Here is a 19,230-nt window from a genome sequence, read left to right on the forward strand (position 1 = left end):
AATATAGCTGCATTGCATTGACACATATTTGTCTATCTCTTAAACATCATTAAGTGCAGTTTAGTTAGACTAAGGTTGTGATTACTACGGTCGAAGACCTCTACATGTCACATTGGTATCAGAGCGTTACAGGGTAACCAGCCTTAGAGCATGTTCATTCCATCAGTTATTCAATCAGACATCACGTTAATCGCTTCCGCACAGTTAAACCCAGTTCTCAAAATCTTGCAGGCCACCCTTAGGGATTTTCCCTTAGGTATGCATCAGTAACCCACCCATCTGCATTCTTGCACAGCATTTAGGGTTGCACATGGCTTACATAGTAGTCATCTTAGCAGTTAGTCTTGCATCTGCAAGGCATACATGTTGCCCATGAACTCTCTGGGAAAAAATGACATCCATCATCATAGGAGGACATAAGTTTTGGGCTTCAACTGGCAGCAACAGGGGGTTTCTCTTCCATAGAAGACGGAAGTTTGCTCCAACATCGCCTCAGGAGGTTCAGAGCTTCAGGAACGACGGAGATGGTAGGTGAAAGGTTTCCACAGGCAGGTCAAGGGTGACTCAGGTATTTCCAAGCAGTTTTAGCAGCATTTGCCATTCAATTCCCGCAGTACATGGAGTCTTGGCTCAAAGGATTTCACTCGTGCAGACGACCTCAGTCCCGGCAGCAGAAGACAGAAGGGGGCAGTGGTTCAGAGGAGAAGGATCACAGAGGAGTCGAAGGTTGCCAGGTATACCACCCAGCAACAGTTTAGCAGCGGGGAATGTCACGTGCACACCATTCAGGTGTACAGTGACAAGGCATCATTTTAGCATCATTAGCATCATCAGGAGTTATCAGGTATTTTACAGGCATTTATGCAATTTACAGGCATTTTACAGGCATTTATGGGGCAGCCGACCAGCAGTCTTGGACATTTCATCTCGCCGACAGCAATTATGCTGGCCGACCAGCAGCAGTCCTACATATATATACAGGCGCCTCTCCATTCAGTAATTCAAGTTCATCATTCAGCATTCAGCCCAGTATCCCTCAGCGTTTCTACTCCAGGAAGGCTGAGAACAGCAACGCATCATCATCAGCATCATCTTCAGCAAACGCATCAGCATTCAGTTCAGTTCAGCCCATCAGATCTGCAAACGCATGGAGCATCCACCTTCCCGTGTTGGAGAGCATCTGCGTTTCATCATCAGGTCAGCATCGCATCTGTTCCAAAGCATCCCTTCAACGTTTCCTTCCCAAGAGACAAGGGAAAGATAGTGGACAGCAGTATATTCAGCATATCAGAATATTCAGCATATAGGCAGCATATTCAGCAGTATAGATCCATTTGGATCTCATTGTAACCGCATTCATCAACTAATATAGCTGCATTGCATTGACACATATTTGTCTATCTCTCAAACATCATTAAGTGCAGTTTAGTTAGACTAAGGTTGTGATTACTACGGTCGAAGACCTCTACATGTCACATCGTAGGTGCTTACAAGCATAAGAGATTGTTGCAACAGGCAATGACCTCCAACAAACATGCAAAAGCGAGATGAGATACGAGGAGAAGGGTGTGAATCCTTATATATCTCTCATATAAGCAAGTCGTCCAACTGCAGTAGACCGACTGCAATCGTGAGCCATAAATGTGCCATAAATAGCCTAAAAGGACTTATAAAAATGCCCTACGAGTTTTGCGAATGCAGGGCTAGAAATGATCAGTAAAGCATGCTAGGGTACATGTAGACCATCTGGAGATGATATATTTTCCAACAAGAAGCAGCTCAGAATTGGAAAGACTTTTGCTCATCATGGAGCAACAACGGCAAAAAGAAGACGCCAAAAAGGCAGAAGAACGATCGGCCAAAGAAGCTCGACGTGAGGATGAACGAAGGGCCGAGGATGCTAAACGCAAGGCTGAAGAAGACCAAAGACGAGCAGACCAAGCTATCCAAGAAAGGCTTGAATGTGACGCTACACAACTCCAGAACCAACAGTTGATAGCCGCTATGTCATGTGCACAGTGTGTATCTACCATGTGCTACACGCACACAAGACTAGCTTCGAGGTTTGGGGAAGCTTGGAGCTAGGCAGGTTGATTGGCGAGCTGAGTTAGGGATAGACTAACGGGCGGGCACCCAAGTATGGACGGGCGAGCACCCAAGTGTGGACGCCCGATGACCGGCCAAGAGCCTATAAAAGGACGGCCAAGGTTAGTCATTAATTCATAGAGTCTCGCGTGCCTTTGTGAGAGCTCTATGGTCAGGAGCCTGGATCTAGTGCAGACGTGCACCTGCTTTATGCAGCCGAGGCCGGCAACAATCTCGAGGCTTGCGAGGGTAGATTCGTGACGGTATGGGATGTCACGAGGTAGAGATTGGTCAGTACGTCCATCTAGTTAGCTCAGCTCGTGGCTCGGTGGGGACAGCCAAGACTTGTGGGCTTGCCCACGGTTGTCAAGGTTGGGAGGTGAGTCAAGCTTGCACCCCCTTCCCGTTTGTTTGGTTTGTTTTCAGGTTTCGAGCCGTGTACCAGGAGCGTTCTACGAGGAGATCCTATGGGGATTTGACACGCTATGCAGGCAAATGTGATGTTTCTTCTCCCTACCTTGGCGCACCACGGAGTGAGTTCCTCCACCACACCAACCACCATCGTCATACAAGCTCAACCGAACTTTAGTAAGTATGATGGTAAGTGTGATCATGCTGCAGTCATGCAATTTATTCATCAATTTGTAGCATATTTTCCATTGGCTAAGCTTTTAGATCCTCAAGATCGAGTCCACCTGGCGGCACCTCACCTTTCGGGCAAAGCAGTCAAAAGGCCACATTTTAGCGAGATGGAGGCCAAATGATTTGTAGACAGCTTTGGAAGGTTTGACGGACTACAAATTGACTAAATGCTTGTGTGGACCGATATCCGCACATGGGTCCACTCTCCGTACATGGGGTCCAATCAACTTTACTCCAAGACACCCTATTCTCAAGATGATGGAAAATAAACATGTATATCTACACATTTATGTCATGTTTGTGTGCCAGCACCTACATGGTGCATCTTATTTCTATCTTAAAAACCTGGAGCTCAAGATCATTGATTATTAAACCTCGTTAGCATGCTCTTAAATTTTGAGCTCTTGACATCATGCGATAAACCTTTAACTTTGATGTTGACAAAGAAGCAAAGTATGGTGCAAAGAAGCTCGGAAAGATACACAAGTGATTGGGGAATCCCAAGGGCCTTGCTATGGATAGCCCAGACGCATTGGTTGTGAGGACCATGGTCGTGAGGACCAAGAAAATCGTGATCCTTGGGAGTGTATGGTATAGGAAGTGTACTTTGTGTGGATGCTGACGATGCTAGGTTTTGCATGGCCTCTATCTAGCTAGGGGATGGCTTCATGAATATTACTTGAAGGTCAAAAGTGTCTTATAGACTATAATAGTAAAATTTATAATCTTAATCTATAATAGTATAATCTATGTGTGAGATAGTACAATGTGATAGTGTTGATTGAATTGTGCCCCTCATTGTGCCTCGCCACTGAACGTGGTCTATAGAGGTCTAATTAGACAGTCAGGCTCCAATCCATCCACACCCCACTTATCCACCTTCGCTATCTACTGCACCCTAGCTTCCTCTCACTTTTCAATGGTTGTAGATCAGCCATCGAAGCTCCTTTCATTGAATACACAAGCTTGGACCTGAGAGTCCTCCATAATCACCTTAATTGAGTTACATGTGTGAAAACAGTATTTTTCCCAGCCCTAAAAAGGGGATTTTTTTGGGTATTTTTCGATTTATTTGGGGTTTTTTGTCTTGGCTGCTGGCCTACAACCTGTAGGCTGACCGACCAGCACCCCCCCCCCTCAGTATATAGAGCCTTGCCTCATCATTCTCTATGGTGTACCACTCCATTGCATACATCCGGTACCATACGTTGCTGCTGCTGCTGGCCTACAACCTGTAGGCTGACCGACCAGCACCCCCCCCCCTCAGTATATAGAGCCTTGCCTCATCATTCTCTATGGTGTACCACTCCATTGCATACATCCGGTACCATACGTTGCTGCTGCTGCTTCTACCGGGCTCTACACCACATAGCTTCATCTTCTTTGCCTGACAGGACAGCACCTCAGCGTTCTCATGTGGCCACATCACGGGACAGCAGCCCACTCTCTACTACAGGCCACACCATGGGACAGCAGCCCTCTCTCCGTTTACATCAGCACTGACATCAGTGCTTCTTCTTCAGCGTTTTACATCAGCCTTACATGAGGCTTACATCAGGCTCACATCAGCGTTGACATCAGCCTGTCATCATCACTTATATCTGGGCTGACATCAGCGTTTATCTTCAGCCTGTCATCAGTGCTTACATCTGGGCTGACATCAGCGTTCCATCTTCAGCCTTACATCAGCACTTACATCAGGGCTCACATCAGTGCCTGTCAGAATACGCAACGGAGATGATGACCAGATCTGAGTACACGAGTAAAACGCAATGCAGAAAAAAAAACACAGCACAAGAGAGAGAGAGAGAGAGAGAGAGAGAGGCGTGTAACTCTGCTCTATATACACAAGAAGATCCCGAGAATACTACAAGACATCAGAGCATAAGTTACCTATTCAGTTTCCTCTGACTGACGAACACAAGAACTACCAATATCAGTACTGGAGAGTTCCTGCCAACTGCTGCCATCTACTGGCAAGCTATCCACCATCTGGTCCCTGAAAGCCTGCACCTGCAGCGTATCCACACTTAAATGGCCATTACCAGATTGCCACTCATCACAAACCTGAGGACCTGGGAGAGAGAGTTCTGAAAGCTTGTAAACTCCATTCTCCACTCCGCCTTCCCAAACCACTTGGCCTGTTGCTTTGTCCCGTAGAGCAACAAAACGCTCATCAAACTCCACCCGTAAACCAGTCTTGCAAACCTGATGCACTGACAACAGATGAAAAGCAAGTGACGGAACATACAACACCTGGGAGAAATGCTTCCCCCCTCTTGCCATTGGGAACTATCTCCATCCTGCCCTCACTGTGAACTGGGATAGTGGATGTATCCCCAGTAAGAATGTGACCAGAAAACCTGCAGAGATCTTGTAAACCAGAGATCCTGTAAACCAGAGCGGGAAGGAGTCATGTACCTGGAAGCACCACTGTCTAGAATCCACTCCCGAGTATCCATTGCGGAGAGTCCTCCAATCTCCTCCCTGCCTGAAGAAAATGAAACATCGGTGTCCACCACCTCTCCAGGTGCACAAAAGCCGGAGTCTTCATGATTGCTGCTGAGGAATCTCCCCCCTTCTCGGTCTTCCGCTTGGGACACTGCCTCCAATAGTGGCCTTTCTCGCCACAATCATTACATGTCCTCTCTGCCTTTGGCCAGTTAAGGCCTCCGAACCTCCACCCTGAGGAGGGTTCGTGAATCGTTCCTCCTGGTCCAGGACCATGGGCACAAGCTCCTGGTGCTGAGCCTGCCACTGGTAATCAAAGACGAGTAAAATGCTGAGTACTGAGAGAGCAAGTGCGACAGCAACGTTATGGCCATGTCCTCAGACGATATCTCCTTCCGAGCCTGAAGAACTTCCTGCTGAAGAGCCTACAGCTTGTTAATATGCTCCCACATCGTCGACGACTTTGTAGGGCTCATAACCCGCATCTGTACTTCCAAGGAAATCCTCTTCATGGGCGATACCCTGTTGTAAAGAGAGGCCAAATGCTGCCATATACCTCTGGCCAGCGTCATATGCTTTACATGATTGATTACCTGCGGTGTGCAGTTGAGAAAGATAAACGAACGGACCCTGGCGTTGACACGATCCCACATCTGTGTCTGAGCCTCCCGGTCCTTTCGGATCGACGGTAACTCCCCTTCCTCTACTCCCGGCCGTGGAACCCCAACAACGACGAAATCAGCGAGGTCGTAAGACTCCAGAACAGATTCCATCATAACCTTCCATATGCCGTAGTTGCTCCCGTCCAACTGATGGTCCACCGGGAACGTGGGGAGTGTCGGGATCTTCACATGCCTCTCAGCCATCTCAAACAGATCTGCCGGATGTACTCTGAAAAGGGTGGGTGGGTGGGAACAAAGAAGAACTAACACTTGCAAGTGGCTGTCCAGCAAATCAACCCGCCGTCCTCTTGCTTCTCCTCTTCCCAAACAGTCCCAAACGGTCCACCAATCAGCAACACAACAGTCCCCCTCTTGCTCACACAAATCCCAAGAACTATCTAGAGCCTAGGCTCTGATACCATGTTAGAATACACAGCGGAGATGACAGTGCCTACATCAGCATATCATCTGCGTTTTCTCCACAGCTCATGGGACAGCAGCCCCCTCTGCTATACAGCACTTCAGCGTTTTTGCCTCAGCTCTCACCATCGGGACAGCAGCCCACTCTCTGCTACATCATACCATCGGAATGGCAGCCCACTCTCTACTTAGCTTCACCATCGACATCACATCAGGTACACAACACCCGTGTCACCAAAGCTTGCACCACTGGGGACGGCAGCCCTCTCTGCTCCTTACCACAACAGGTACGCAGCACCCTTGTCACCAGAGCTTGCACCACTCGGGACGGCATCCCTCTCTGCTCCTCACCACCCCTCGGGTACGCAGCACCCTTGTCATCAGAGCGTGCACCCTTCAGGTACGCAACACCCTTGTCATCAGAGCCTGCACCCTTCAGGTACGCAACACCCTTGTCACCTGTCACGTGCACACCCATCAGGTGTACAAGTAGCATGGCATCATCAGGCATATAGTCAGGATATTCACTCAGGCATATATCAGTATGAGCATCATATGGGGGTGTTTCATCACCAACATCAGCATCCTAGTCATCATGAGCATATAAGGTATTAAGGTGCATCAAGTCAAGGTTGTGAGCATCAGCCAACAGCATATCTACATCAGCCAACCAGCGTTTTATAGCATTTATGGCATTTTATGGCATTTATGGTATTTTATGGCAGTCGTGAGCATTTCAGTGCTGGCCGACCAGCACCAATCCCTCATATAAATAGAGGCGCATCACATCCAGTCCATCAACGCATCTCACCACAGCATTTTCAGCATTCAGTCCAGCATCGCATCCCAGCGCATCAGTCCATCTGAACAGCAAACGCATAGAGCATCATCTTCAGCCGGAGAGCATCTGCGTTTCAGTTCAGCAGTTCAGCATCAGTTCCCAGCCATCCCCTTCAGCGTTTCCTTCCCAGGAGACAAGGGAAAGACCTTGGGACAGCAGTCCATTCAGTATATCAGCATATTCAGCATACAGGCAGCATATTCAGCATTGTTCATCATTCCTATCTCCTACATAGAGGGAAGCCGGCATCAAAGGGTGGACCTCAGCATTGGAGCAAGGAACAGTCCTCAGCATCAGCATTCAGCCTAATCCTCTCATCCCGAGAAGGATAGTCATCTAGGACAAACATCATAGATCTATTCAGATCTCATTGTAACCCATTCATCTAATATAGCTGCATTGCATTGCATTGACACTATCTGTCTTTCTTAAGCATCATTAAGTGCAGTTTAGTTAGACTAAGGTTGTGTTTACGACGGTCAAAGACCTCACATGTCACATCACCAGAGCTTGCACCACCACAACCACCACTCGGGACGGCATCCCTCTCTGCTCTTCATCTACCACCTCAGGTACCACAGCACCCTTGTCACCAGAGCCTGCATCACCTCATCTTCCGCTGCCACTACCACCTCGGAGTGCCTCTACATTCACCGACGTGAGCCTTTGACACCAACCACCTCTCGGAGTGCTTTGCCTCACATCGACGCGAGCCTTCGTCATCGACTGTGCTTCAGCTCCAACATCATCTCTGCTTCTACACTAGTCTTTCTACTCAGAGTCCCCTCACATCAGAGGGCTCTTGTACATATGTTCACTCACCATTATATAAAGACAGACACACATATTTCATGACGTGTGGTTTTGCTCTGATCTCTCATACATCTGGTCCTTTCATCCCTTTGCCCACATGGTATCAGAGCTATCGAGAGCAAAGGGATTGAAGACCTCGAGAGCACACGGCATGGATCGTCTACCCGCACTCCCGGAGGACCAATTCTTCTCACCCAAAGTTGTTTCTCCAAACTCTGATCTATACCACATAGGGAATGGGACTTCTTACTCAATGGAGAGCCCCGTTCAAGATCTTACTTTGGGAGACGATCAACCCATGTACATCCAATAGGGAATGGGACTTCTTACTCAATGGAGAGCCCCGTTCAAGATCTTACTTTGGGAGACGATCAACCCATGTACATCCACTCATCTACACCAACTTTGCCATCACGATCGTCCTCTCTGACTTTATCAGTTTTTGTTTCCAAAAGGGGATACATTCCTTATGCCAGCGTGTCAGTGTGGGACCCTGGCATCCATCATTTTCTCTCATGGTCCCCTTTTTGGCCTGAGAAGGGGGTGTGTGAAAACAGTATTTTTGACAAGGTGCCACTCTAGCCTATATATGGCTCTTCAACTTCCCATGCTTCCACTTATGGGATAATCCAAGGCACCTTCTAGCCATAGATCACACGCTCGAAATCGCCAACCTTCCAACACCCTCCCTCGATTCGAGGGCTCCACAAGCCACCGAGGCGCGAGGGGGTCGCCCCCAAGACCACACATGCCCGGGCTCTGATACCATGTCACAATACACAGCGGAAGACTAACGCATGTAGGAGACGCATCACCATCGAGACCACGAACACCCCCAACGGGCACTGCAGCATCCCTCCACCGGGCTCCCATCTCCCGATGAGCTGCCTCCCAAAACACCGGCCGGAGGAGATGACTATGACAAGGTGCCACTCTAGCCTATATATGGCTCTTCAACTTCCCATGCTTCCACTTATGGGATAATCCAAGGCACCTTCTAGCCATAGATCACACGCTCGAAATCGCCAACCTTCCAACACTTCCTTCGTGGTAGACAGCCCACTTTCCAGCTTGGCGGGCTGAGAGAGCGCTTGTTGCTTAAGCCTTAAGCTCAAGAGTGGCGAGAGGGAGTGGGGCGGCTGGCCAAGAGAGTGGGAGAGAGGGAGAGAGAGAGAGAGAGAGAGAGAGGAGAGCGCAAGCCTTATAGGCTCATGGCAGCGCAGCCTTGCAAGTCACGGGTGATGGCAACCACTGCACAATGCCAACGTGAGGAAAGCAACGGGCAGCTGCCAGCCACCAACAGGAGGAAAGCAACAAGCAGAAGCGAGAAAAAAAAACGGCAAAAAAAAAGGTTTTTTTTTAAAGCCAAAAAAAAAATGGCGGGGAAAAAAAAGCAAAAAAAAAGGGCACAAAAAACCAGTGAAAAAAAAAGGTGCGCGACTCGCCGTCCCATTCCAGTCCCATCCCCCAACATGTGCTACCCGTTCCGCCGTTCCCGGGACGGCGTCCCCTCCGTCCCCAGCCCGTGTCGGAACGCTTCGTCGATTCGGGACGGCGTTTCCGCGTCCCGGCCCTCCGTCCCCTATTACTATGCTGGGCTGACATCAGCGTTCCATCTTCAGCCTTACATCAGCGCTTACATCAGGGCTCACATCAGTGCCTACATCAGCATATCATCTGCATTTTCTCCACAGCTCATGGGACAGCAGCCCCCTCTGCTATACAGCACTCCAGCGTTTTTGCCTCAGCTCTCACCATTGGGACAGCAGCCCACTCTCTCCTACATCATACCTTCGGGACGGCAGCCCAATCTCTGCTTAGCTTCACCATCGACATCACATCAGGTATGCAGCACCCGTGTCACCAGAGCTTGCACCACTGGGGACGGCAGCCCTCTTTGCTCCTCACCACCCCTCACGTACGCAGCACCCTTGTCATCAAAGCCTGCACCCTTCAGGTACACAGCACCTTGTCATCAAAGCCTGCACCCTTCAGGTACGCAACACCCAGGTCACCAGAGCTTGCACCACCACCACCACCACTTGGGACGGCAGCCCTCTCTGCTCTTCATCCACCACCTCAGGTATCGCAGCACCCTTGTCACCAGAGCCTGCATCACCTCATCTTCCGCTGCCACTACCACCTCGGAGTGCCTCTGCATTTACCGATGCGAGCCTTTGACACTGACCACCTCTCAGAGTGCTTTGCCTCACATCGACGCGAGCCTTCGTCATCGACCATGCTTCAGCTCGGACATCATCTCTGCTTCTGCACTGGTCTTTCTACTGAGTCACCTCACATCAGAGGGCTCTTGTACATATGTTCACTCACCATTATATATAGACTCACTCATATATTTCATGATGTGTGTTTTGCTCTGATCTCTCGTACATCTGGTCCTTTCGTCCTTTTGCCCTCACAAATATAACCATCCCCACCAGTGCAGCTTCTTGGCCCATCTGGAACAATCTCGGTGTGCATCCAGGAATTTCAAAAAAAAAAGGAAAGCTACAGGGAAAAAGTGATGGGACTCCAAACGGAACACCCCCCAAGCTAAGGCTTGACCACACCAATCGTCATCACCCAGGTCCCAAACCACACCATCAAAGTCACTTCGTTGGGAAGAACGATGCAGATGTTAGAATTAGTACAGGCACGCTGCAACAGATAACCGTACTTTTTGTGAGCAGTCACACTGGCAAATAAATGCTGTGACTGAAAAACACAGCTGGTGCATAACTCCCATTGTCAGCACTTCACGACGATACCCAACCTATGCTGTGTCTAGTCGGTATGCCACATCTTAGCATTCAGTCGGCACTAGACATCTCAACCTGTCATGTCCAATCAGCATCCAAGTCACATGCACATCAAAACAGCTATCTACTAAGTAGGTCAGACAAAAACATCAACCTAGGACAAGCAAATAAAATTGAACATTCTAGTCAATCAATCAGTTCCTGAAGTTCTCTATAAGCTATTACTGGTGCAACAGTCGATGATGAGAATGCATCTTTTCAGAGCTGGCCAGCCCTGTAACTGCCCTCCGTATAGCAACCGCGTGAAAAACATAACCTAACTCCTCCTCTAGAACCTCTACACTCTCCTCCAGAAGAGCCTCTACAGATCATCAGAACCATCTTTCAGGAAGAAATATAAGTAGCTCCCAGGCACCATTGATAGACACAATGTCCGCATCTTATCCTTAATACCATTTCACCAAAAGTGACACCCAACTATGATACATATTAGAACTTTCACACCTAGCCGAATCCCTCTTAGGAAGCAAGAATAGAGACCAGGTTCAAATGAATACATGCTGAAACTCACACAAAAAAAAAAAGAAAACAGAATACTTCCATGGGATTTTAGGGTGTCACCTGTTGAAGTGGGTACAGTTGCAGAACCAATACCAACAAAGTTCCCATCAAGGCCAAACTTAAATAATCTGACAGCTTCAACTCTATCGGGCCAAGGTCTGCTTCCAAATGGAATGTGATCGGATGAATCTGTTTGAGGTACTGAAGTAGATGATTCCAGATCTGAGCCTTGCATTCCTGAAATGGCTGCAGCATATGCATCCTCACTGTGCCTGTGTTCTTGAATGCTGACCTTTTCCACCTTTGGCATGGACAAGGATCCTTTTTCCATACATGTTTCCATTTTTTCTGTGCTGCCCTTCTGACCTTCGGCCTTCTTCTTGCCGCGCCTCCTTAACATTTCTAATATGTCTGGTCTGAATCTCTCTGCCAACTCCTGTTGTGCAGCAACAATTTGCTCATTTGTCATGCTTTGCAAGGTTAATCCATTGACTCCCTCGATGTCTTCTCTTAGCCCACTAGGACTTTCTATCTTGCTATCTGCATTGGCACTTGAGATCGACAGTAGCCTATCTTTGCACAACTCTACAGAATCCAGATTGGCACAACGTTCCACCTGTAAACCATTGAAGGTTTCTGAGTCTGGCTCATTGCTGGAGATCAGAGATGCAGTAATATCCTTTTTGATGCTGTAGCCCTCGGAGTTTGATGAAAGCAGATTCAGTTGGTTGTTGCCAGAGATTTTTTCTTCTGCATCCGAAGTTCTAACCACATTCAGCGCCACCTTTCCGTTGTTTTCAGTTTTCCATTTGCTGAAATCAACTGCTTTCTTTTTCTTTCTCACTAAAGGCTGTGCTTTGGCTGCTAGATGTTCTCCAATACTATCATCTGAAACCTCTTCAGGTTCTGGAACGTTCTGGATGGAAGGTGGTGCCCAGTGCTGTTGCAAAAGGCATGGCTGGCATCAAAGGATAGCAACTAATGTTTTGGTCACATAAAAGAAGAGATTAACTATGAGCTATTGAACAAATCGAAAGGTTCGCATCAGCACAATTGAACTATTAACAAATTGAAAGGATAGCATCTAGTGTTTGCATGACTAGCATCGATACCATCTAATGTGTGCAAGCACAGTTGAACTATTAACAAATAATAGAGTTCCTTAAGTTTACGAGCAAATCTATGCAGGAAGGGTTACGGTGGAGATGCAGAGAAGCTTACGGGCCCATCCGAGCGATGGCGAGCGATGGGAAACGGGGTAGCTCTAGGTTCCGGTGCAGAAACACGGTTCCAATGCCTGCTGCTGGAGGTTGCAAAGCCCTTCTCTCGTATCTGCCCCACCAAGGGAAGAGGCACGTACCCTCCTCCGCCTGCCGCAGCCGCTCCTGCCTCCGCCTCCCTTGTCTCGCTCTTGGATCTGTGAACCTTAGAGGAAGGCATCCCGCTACCTCCTCTTTCTTGCCGGGGAGCACTTCCTCCCTCCTGCGCTTCCCGCATGAAGTCCTTTGACCCCAACCCAAGTTTCTACTAAGGTGTTTCTTTTGTTGTGTTTGTTATTTTGTTGTGTTTCTTTTGTTGTGTTTGTTATTTGCCCATAGTAGTTTCCCTTTGAATCACCAAGAAAAACTAAGAAATTTTATTTATTAAGTTGCAACATGGACGGGTAGAGAGTAGAAAGGTCAGGACGCTCAGGGTCGGGTATTAGGTCAAATGCTCGGTGTCGGGCATAAGGTCAGGATGCTCGGGGTCAGGGACATCCAACCCTCAAAATGGACCTAGCCCTCTCTATAGTGACACCCCACTGCATGGGGCCGAAAGATCATGTGTGTGGTTGGCAACCTCTAAAGTGGGGCCGAAAGATCACGTGTGTGGTTGGCAACCTCTAAAGTGGGGCCGAAAGATCACGTGTCTGGTTGGCAACCTCCAAAGTGGACAGGTGTGCACCAAAAAAACTATAATATGGTAAAGCTTTAGGTAATGCTAAGTGCTATGATGCGTACATATCTTACCTATATTGGAGCTTTTTTGTTTTTTCCTTTAATTTCCCAAAGGCAAGTGCTTGTCAATCCTGAATTATATGTACCCTATCTTGGAGCTTTTTTGTTTTTGATGTAATGTCCACCACTAAGTGCTTGTCAATCTTAAATTGCATCTCTTCAAATAGATGGCTTGTCGCCAATATATTTTTTGTTATATGTATTGAAATTATCTCTCTTCATATTAGCTACGTAAGTGTTAGATTGACAAATTAGAATTAGTATTAAGTCGTGGCTACATTCTTCTCCACACGATATCTTAACCAATCACCTCCATCCTCTTACTCACCCAACCCACATGGCTCTATAAAAAGTTGAAATTCTACACTCACCTCCTTTGGCTTGTGTTGCTTGCACGGACCTACCATAACTCTAGCAAATTAACCCAACAAAAACACACAAGAGGACTAGAGCTTTCACTGCTCCTACAAGTAAAGCACTCATGAGCTTGTAAGTGATAGTGGTTTTAAAAAACATGGTAGCATAAAATTTCTTTAAAATCGTTTGGAGGCAAGAATTCTATGTTGCTTATTCTTATAAGCACAAAATGTCTAATGCTAGTAGAGTCTCATCTACTTTTTTTTATAGAGGGTATTTACCATGAGTTAGTTAGCTTGTCACATTCATTCCACATGTTGCTTCCAACTATTGTAATGAGCAGGATCCAAACCCACAACCTTTGCAATGGGCCCAGAGTTTAATGTCTCAATAGTGTTTTTGTGTTTAAGATTCTTAAATAAGAGTAAATGTTATGTTTTGGTGTTTATAGATTCTAGAATAAGAGTAGATTCTTTACAAGTGGCAATGTTTACATTGGTACAAATCCATTTTGCGTATGTATATAACTACTCATTCTCTAGATAAACAACATTTGTCCATTTTATTGTACTTAAATTTTATTGAAAAGATGGAATTTACATAGACATTTTATATGAAGTAGCATGGTTAATTAGTCCATGTGTGCTTTAGATCAAATTCTAGATTTCTCATTGTCTAGACTTTTTATCTGAGGTAGCATTGTTGATTAGTCCACGTGTGTTTACATGCTTTAAATCAAGTTCTAGTTTTCTCATTGTTAGCTCATCTCTATATAGAAAAAGATGCATCTGGTTTAACATGAAACCGCTTGCTTCTTACAACACTTAGTGTATTTTTGCTAACTTGAATCTCTTTGTGATTTAAGACATTCACTTTAGTGTATGAAATAGTCTCATTGTAAAGACCTTTGTGTTTGTATCTATAATATACACCTGATTTTTTGTAATAATTCAATGTAAACTACTATCTTCCCATATTTTTGAACGTACCATTGGCCCTATTAACCATGTCATCTCTAATATTAAGGTTTACCACTCCATAACTTAATTAGTATGCCTAGTTTTAATGTTGAGTATATTGTGAAGAGGCATTGGTATTTTTGGTATTGAAAGGCATTGTTGGCATGTCCTATGCTTTCTATCTTTTGCAATGAGAGTATGGGGTTGTCCCTTTATGCCATTGAAAACATATTCACTACAAACCTTTGTGTACACGTTAGTAAAGTATAGATGTAGAGTTAGATCAACTCATTATAGGTCATACCTTCATCAATTTGGTAACTCTATTTCACTCCATTTAATATTTGAATGTACTTTATAAGTTTTAACACATTATTCTAGTTAGTTTAAAACATTAATGTATCCAAAAAGTAAGAGGAGGTTAATATAATGTATATTATATTGCTTTAACACATTGGTCTAGTTAGTTCAAAACATTATACCAACCAAAAATCGGAGGTTAAATTAGTAGTTGTCATAAGCGGATTAAAGGTAAAGACCAACCCAGTAGATGCAACAACAAAAGCAAGGATAAGCAGTGAATGGTAGCAACTGGGCAACACCAAATTAGCATGAGCGAGAACAAGCAAAAGCGATCAAATTGATATCGATGATAACTAGCTAGGTTATTACAGTCACTAGGTTAGGATAAAGTCAAGTCATCTTTTGTAATGAAACCTAGTATGTATAATGAGAAATTGTAAATTCGGTAGGAAGTGTCTAAAAGTTGTGATTCGTTAGTGGCTTGTAAAGGAGTATAAATAGGGGTGAAATTTAAGTCATGCTTATATGAGTCATTACATAGAATAAAAGTGTATGCATTCCATGCCTCATTTGTCCAAGAGTAGAATATCCTACAATTCATTAAGTAATATGTGTAGACGTAATTTACAAACTTGAGTCATTTTGTAATAAATTGAAACAAAAAATACAACATTCTACCAAATATATTTTCATTATCATCATAAACAATAATTTCAATGTTTTGTCTTTCTACATAGTGCGTGTGTGTGTGTGCGCGCGCGCGTGCGCACGCGCACATGCATTGGTGGACTTTCTAATAATAACGAGTTATCATTACCCATACCGCATGTTCTATAGTTTCTTGCTAAATCTTGGGCTAGTTCTAGTTAGTAGAATCTATGATAGAATCTCATTGTTGTTTGGCAATCTAGACCCGACATGTTGCCCTTCTCACTTAGCCATCATGTGGAAGTGATACGAAATCATGTAGTAGAGAGTTTCTAAAAAAGGCAATTAGGAGTTCTGTTACTATTATTGGAATTCTAGTACTATTATTAAAATTTCCAATGAGAAAATAGAACTCATTGTTTTCCAAGAAGAGCCGTACCAAGCCCTACCTGTTCACAATTGTGTTTTACACATTTCCAAATATTCAAGTGTGAATATGGCATGTCTATAATAACGTCACCTTACATAAGGTGTCCTACACATTTTTAAATATTCAAGTGTGAGGAATAAGGCATGACTTATTCAAGTGTGATGAATAAGGCATGCCCGCAAAATAAGTCACCTTACGTAATAGCATATAGTCCTCCAAAATGTGTGGTATGATTATGTGTAATCGATTATAAATTTGCTACTAAAGTCAAATATGTTCTGATTGATTAAAGAGTTTTCATTTAAGCATAAATGTATGCATTACATCAAAATTGCATTTTTTCCTTTGCATGTGCGTGTAGTTGTGTAAGTTACCACCAATGCAAGGTGTGACACAGGATTCACTAGTGCTCCATGCTACTCTCTCTTATTTATACCATCAATAGTGAACGTGGTATATTTATGTTGTAGTGTGGTTCTCTTATGTAATAACAAAAAAGTAAACAATGGATGACGGGCCAGCACACCCACCACAACCAAGAAGTTGCATTTCATGGCTCTACGAGACAAAGCTCCCAACAACACATAGGCAGGGTACGTTCTTGACTTGAACATATTTGGTGCCACCCTAAGGGCTTAATTATGGGCTTAGCTTTGATTTCCATCCATTCCAAGCTAATTTGTCTAGTCCAATTATTAAGAGGTCGCATTTTAAAGACATTCATTTTTTGAGTCTTTGTGGATGTGTTAGATTTTTTCTTTTCAATCTTGTTTTTTAATCTTAGATTATGGCATTCTGTTTGTAGATTTTGGAAGGGAAAACCCTATTTTCTTGGCCATTTGCATGAAGTTCAAGCCCAAGATTTTGTTGCATAAAGCCAAGGGATTGCTTAGCAATTATGAGTGTAGGAGTGACATCCTCTTTGAAAACATTAGCTATAAGTTCCAAGTGTGTGGAAGTTATTTTCTTTTCTTAATCATGCATTGTTGCATTTGGTCAAAGAAAGATAAAATCAATTAATAAAAAACCATTAAGCATCCCATTACTTATATAAATACCCTTATTAAGGATAAACACCCCCAATCAAGTTCAAGAAACCATGTAAAACAAAAACAAGGCCCAAACAAATCTCGAGTCAGAGACATGAGTCTACAATAAAATGGTATTAATTAAATAGACAAGAAGATTCCTTGGAATTTGAGGTTGGTGTAGATTTTAAGTATTCAAGGTAGGTTTAACTGCTTAACGATATAATATTATAGATGTAACTACTCTTAGGCTCACATCACATCTTGGACCGAGTTCACATTATGTATAGCCAAGCTCATGTCATAACTAGTTTTGCTCACGTCACATTTGATTTGGCTCACGTTACATGTGATCATCCAGCCTTCGATCCCATTAAACAACTAGACCTTAATAGAGAGCTTTCTCGTTAAGAAGGTAACTCCTTTGAGTCTACCTTAAGCAAGGAGTATCGAGAAGATAAAAGCCAAATAAATATAGATATGGGTGGAGGAACCACACGTAACCCCTCAAGGGAGGTGCTACAGTCCTCCTAGCCCCAAATTGGCAAGTAGGATTAGTGAATAATGCCATGAATTTTGTGAAAAGGGTGTGGACCATCCTTTCTCTTAGGGCAAATCTCTCTAGTATGGGAATGCTAGTAGGTCTAGGAGCATCAAGGTTTGACCCATTTGGAAGTGCTTAAACTATGTGAGACACCACACTCTTTCAATCTTTGGGCATTGATATAGCAAGTTGGGAATGCCTTCAACTTTGCACCCTAAGTAGCCCCATTACTTCACCAACAGTAGAATTAGGACATGTCTCCTTTACAACACCATCAAGGGTGGGTAGGGTAATCCCCAACCGAGTCTGCAAGCACACATGGTGGAAGTAGAAGTAGGAGCACCTCCTCTTAAAGAAGCCCATTTTGGATTCTTCTTCATTACGGAACCAAATTCCAGTTTCTCTATGTTTGTATATCTTTGTTTGGAATGCAAGGAAAGGTAACAACCAATCACAACTACCTCCAACCTTGGTGTTTCACAAGGGCAAGCACCTAATGGATCCTTGGTGTTTCACAAGGTTAAGTGCCTAATGGATCCTTAGGAACTGTAGGCTTGCAACCTCTGAGGCCAAGCAGATACACAATCAATATTAGTGGACACTGCATAGTCCAACCCTATGATGAGCCCAACACCACAAAATATATGATTGTAAACCCAAATGCATGAGGTTATGTGTAACCATTCCCTTAAATTATACGTCCATATGAACATGCAAAAGACATGCTAAGGATGGCATTGGGGAAATGAGAAGGGGGATTGCCATGAATATAGTATTGAGAGGCCCAAATTTGGGAAAGACCAAGCCAATCCACATCTTAAGGCTAATGATCATGGAAATGGATATCCCATATATTACCAAGAAAATGAAATTTTGATGGAAATAGAGGTCCCATTTAGTACCTAGAAAATGAAATTTTGATGGAACTAGAGATCCCATTTAGTACCTAAAAAAATTCGATCAAGTTTTCAAAGCTATGGGAAGGATTGATGATCCCACCAAGATCTGACCATTTAAACTTTGCCTTGAAGGAAAGGCAGTAAGCTATTAGGGCAACAAAAGAAATTATGAGGTCTTGAGACACACTTTCATCGTGATATTTTCACCCAACAAAGCTAGATGAAGTCCCATCACTCACATGTACAACCTCAAGCAAGAGGAAGGAGAGACCAACTACACTACCACAACTAAAGTATCTTCATATGAGATGCAACCCAAGGGAAAGGTTGGATAACTTATTGTGCATTGACTCTAATTCATGATCAATCTCAATAGTAAGAGGTTTCATGCCCATCTCTACAGGTCTAGAACACTACATCTTTGCCTCACAATTGTGGAAGTGGACCTAGCTGATAATATGCAAGATAGAGGTGTATAAGTCATCCACCCAAACTAAGAGATAGGGGACACATCTTCCAAAGCCTCCAAAACTAAGGGAGTTAAACCATTGGCAAAAACATTATAGTTAAGGAAATGCATACATATGAGACGACAATCAATCCATCAACCAATCAGGCCAACATTGGGAGGGCCAACCCCAACAAGGGTAACCTCAAGGCTAACCCTAGCAAGTAGTCCTGGTTGGCAGACTGGACCCCTAACTTATTTCCACAAAGAGATATTGGTGCGCCATTTGCCACCAAAATTATACAAACATAAAGTGCCTAATGCTAAGGGTAAGACTGATAGTTTGATGCTCATTACTAATGTTATTGTTATGGGCTATTGCA

General features: G+C 44.5%; 1 protein-coding gene across 2 annotated transcripts in view; it reads right to left on the reverse strand.

Annotated features, from left to right (window-relative positions):
• Positions 1-12,907, reverse strand: part of IYO (RPAP1-like, carboxy-terminal protein) — a 52,214-nt gene extending 39,307 nt beyond the window's left edge. The window contains exons 1-2 of one of the 2 annotated variants that reach the window (XM_086822407.1): positions 12,456-12,907; positions 11,295-12,174 (exon numbers count right to left, since the gene is read on the reverse strand). In XM_086822407.1, coding sequence (XP_086678533.1) covers positions 11,295-12,174; positions 12,456-12,731 — 1,156 coding nt within the window. In that variant the 5' untranslated portion in view covers positions 12,732-12,907. Of the gene's footprint in view, positions 1-11,294; positions 12,193-12,455 lie in introns of both variants that reach the window. The other variant, XM_086822406.1, reaches the window with a different exon arrangement.
• Between the last annotated feature and the right edge of the window lie 6,323 nt (positions 12,908-19,230).

This window comes from Cibotium barometz, chromosome 28, assembly GCF_041138505.1.
Source record: "Cibotium barometz isolate CiBa-2024 chromosome 28, ASM4113850v1, whole genome shotgun sequence".
Taxonomy (NCBI): domain Eukaryota; kingdom Viridiplantae; phylum Streptophyta; class Polypodiopsida; order Cyatheales; family Cibotiaceae; genus Cibotium; species Cibotium barometz.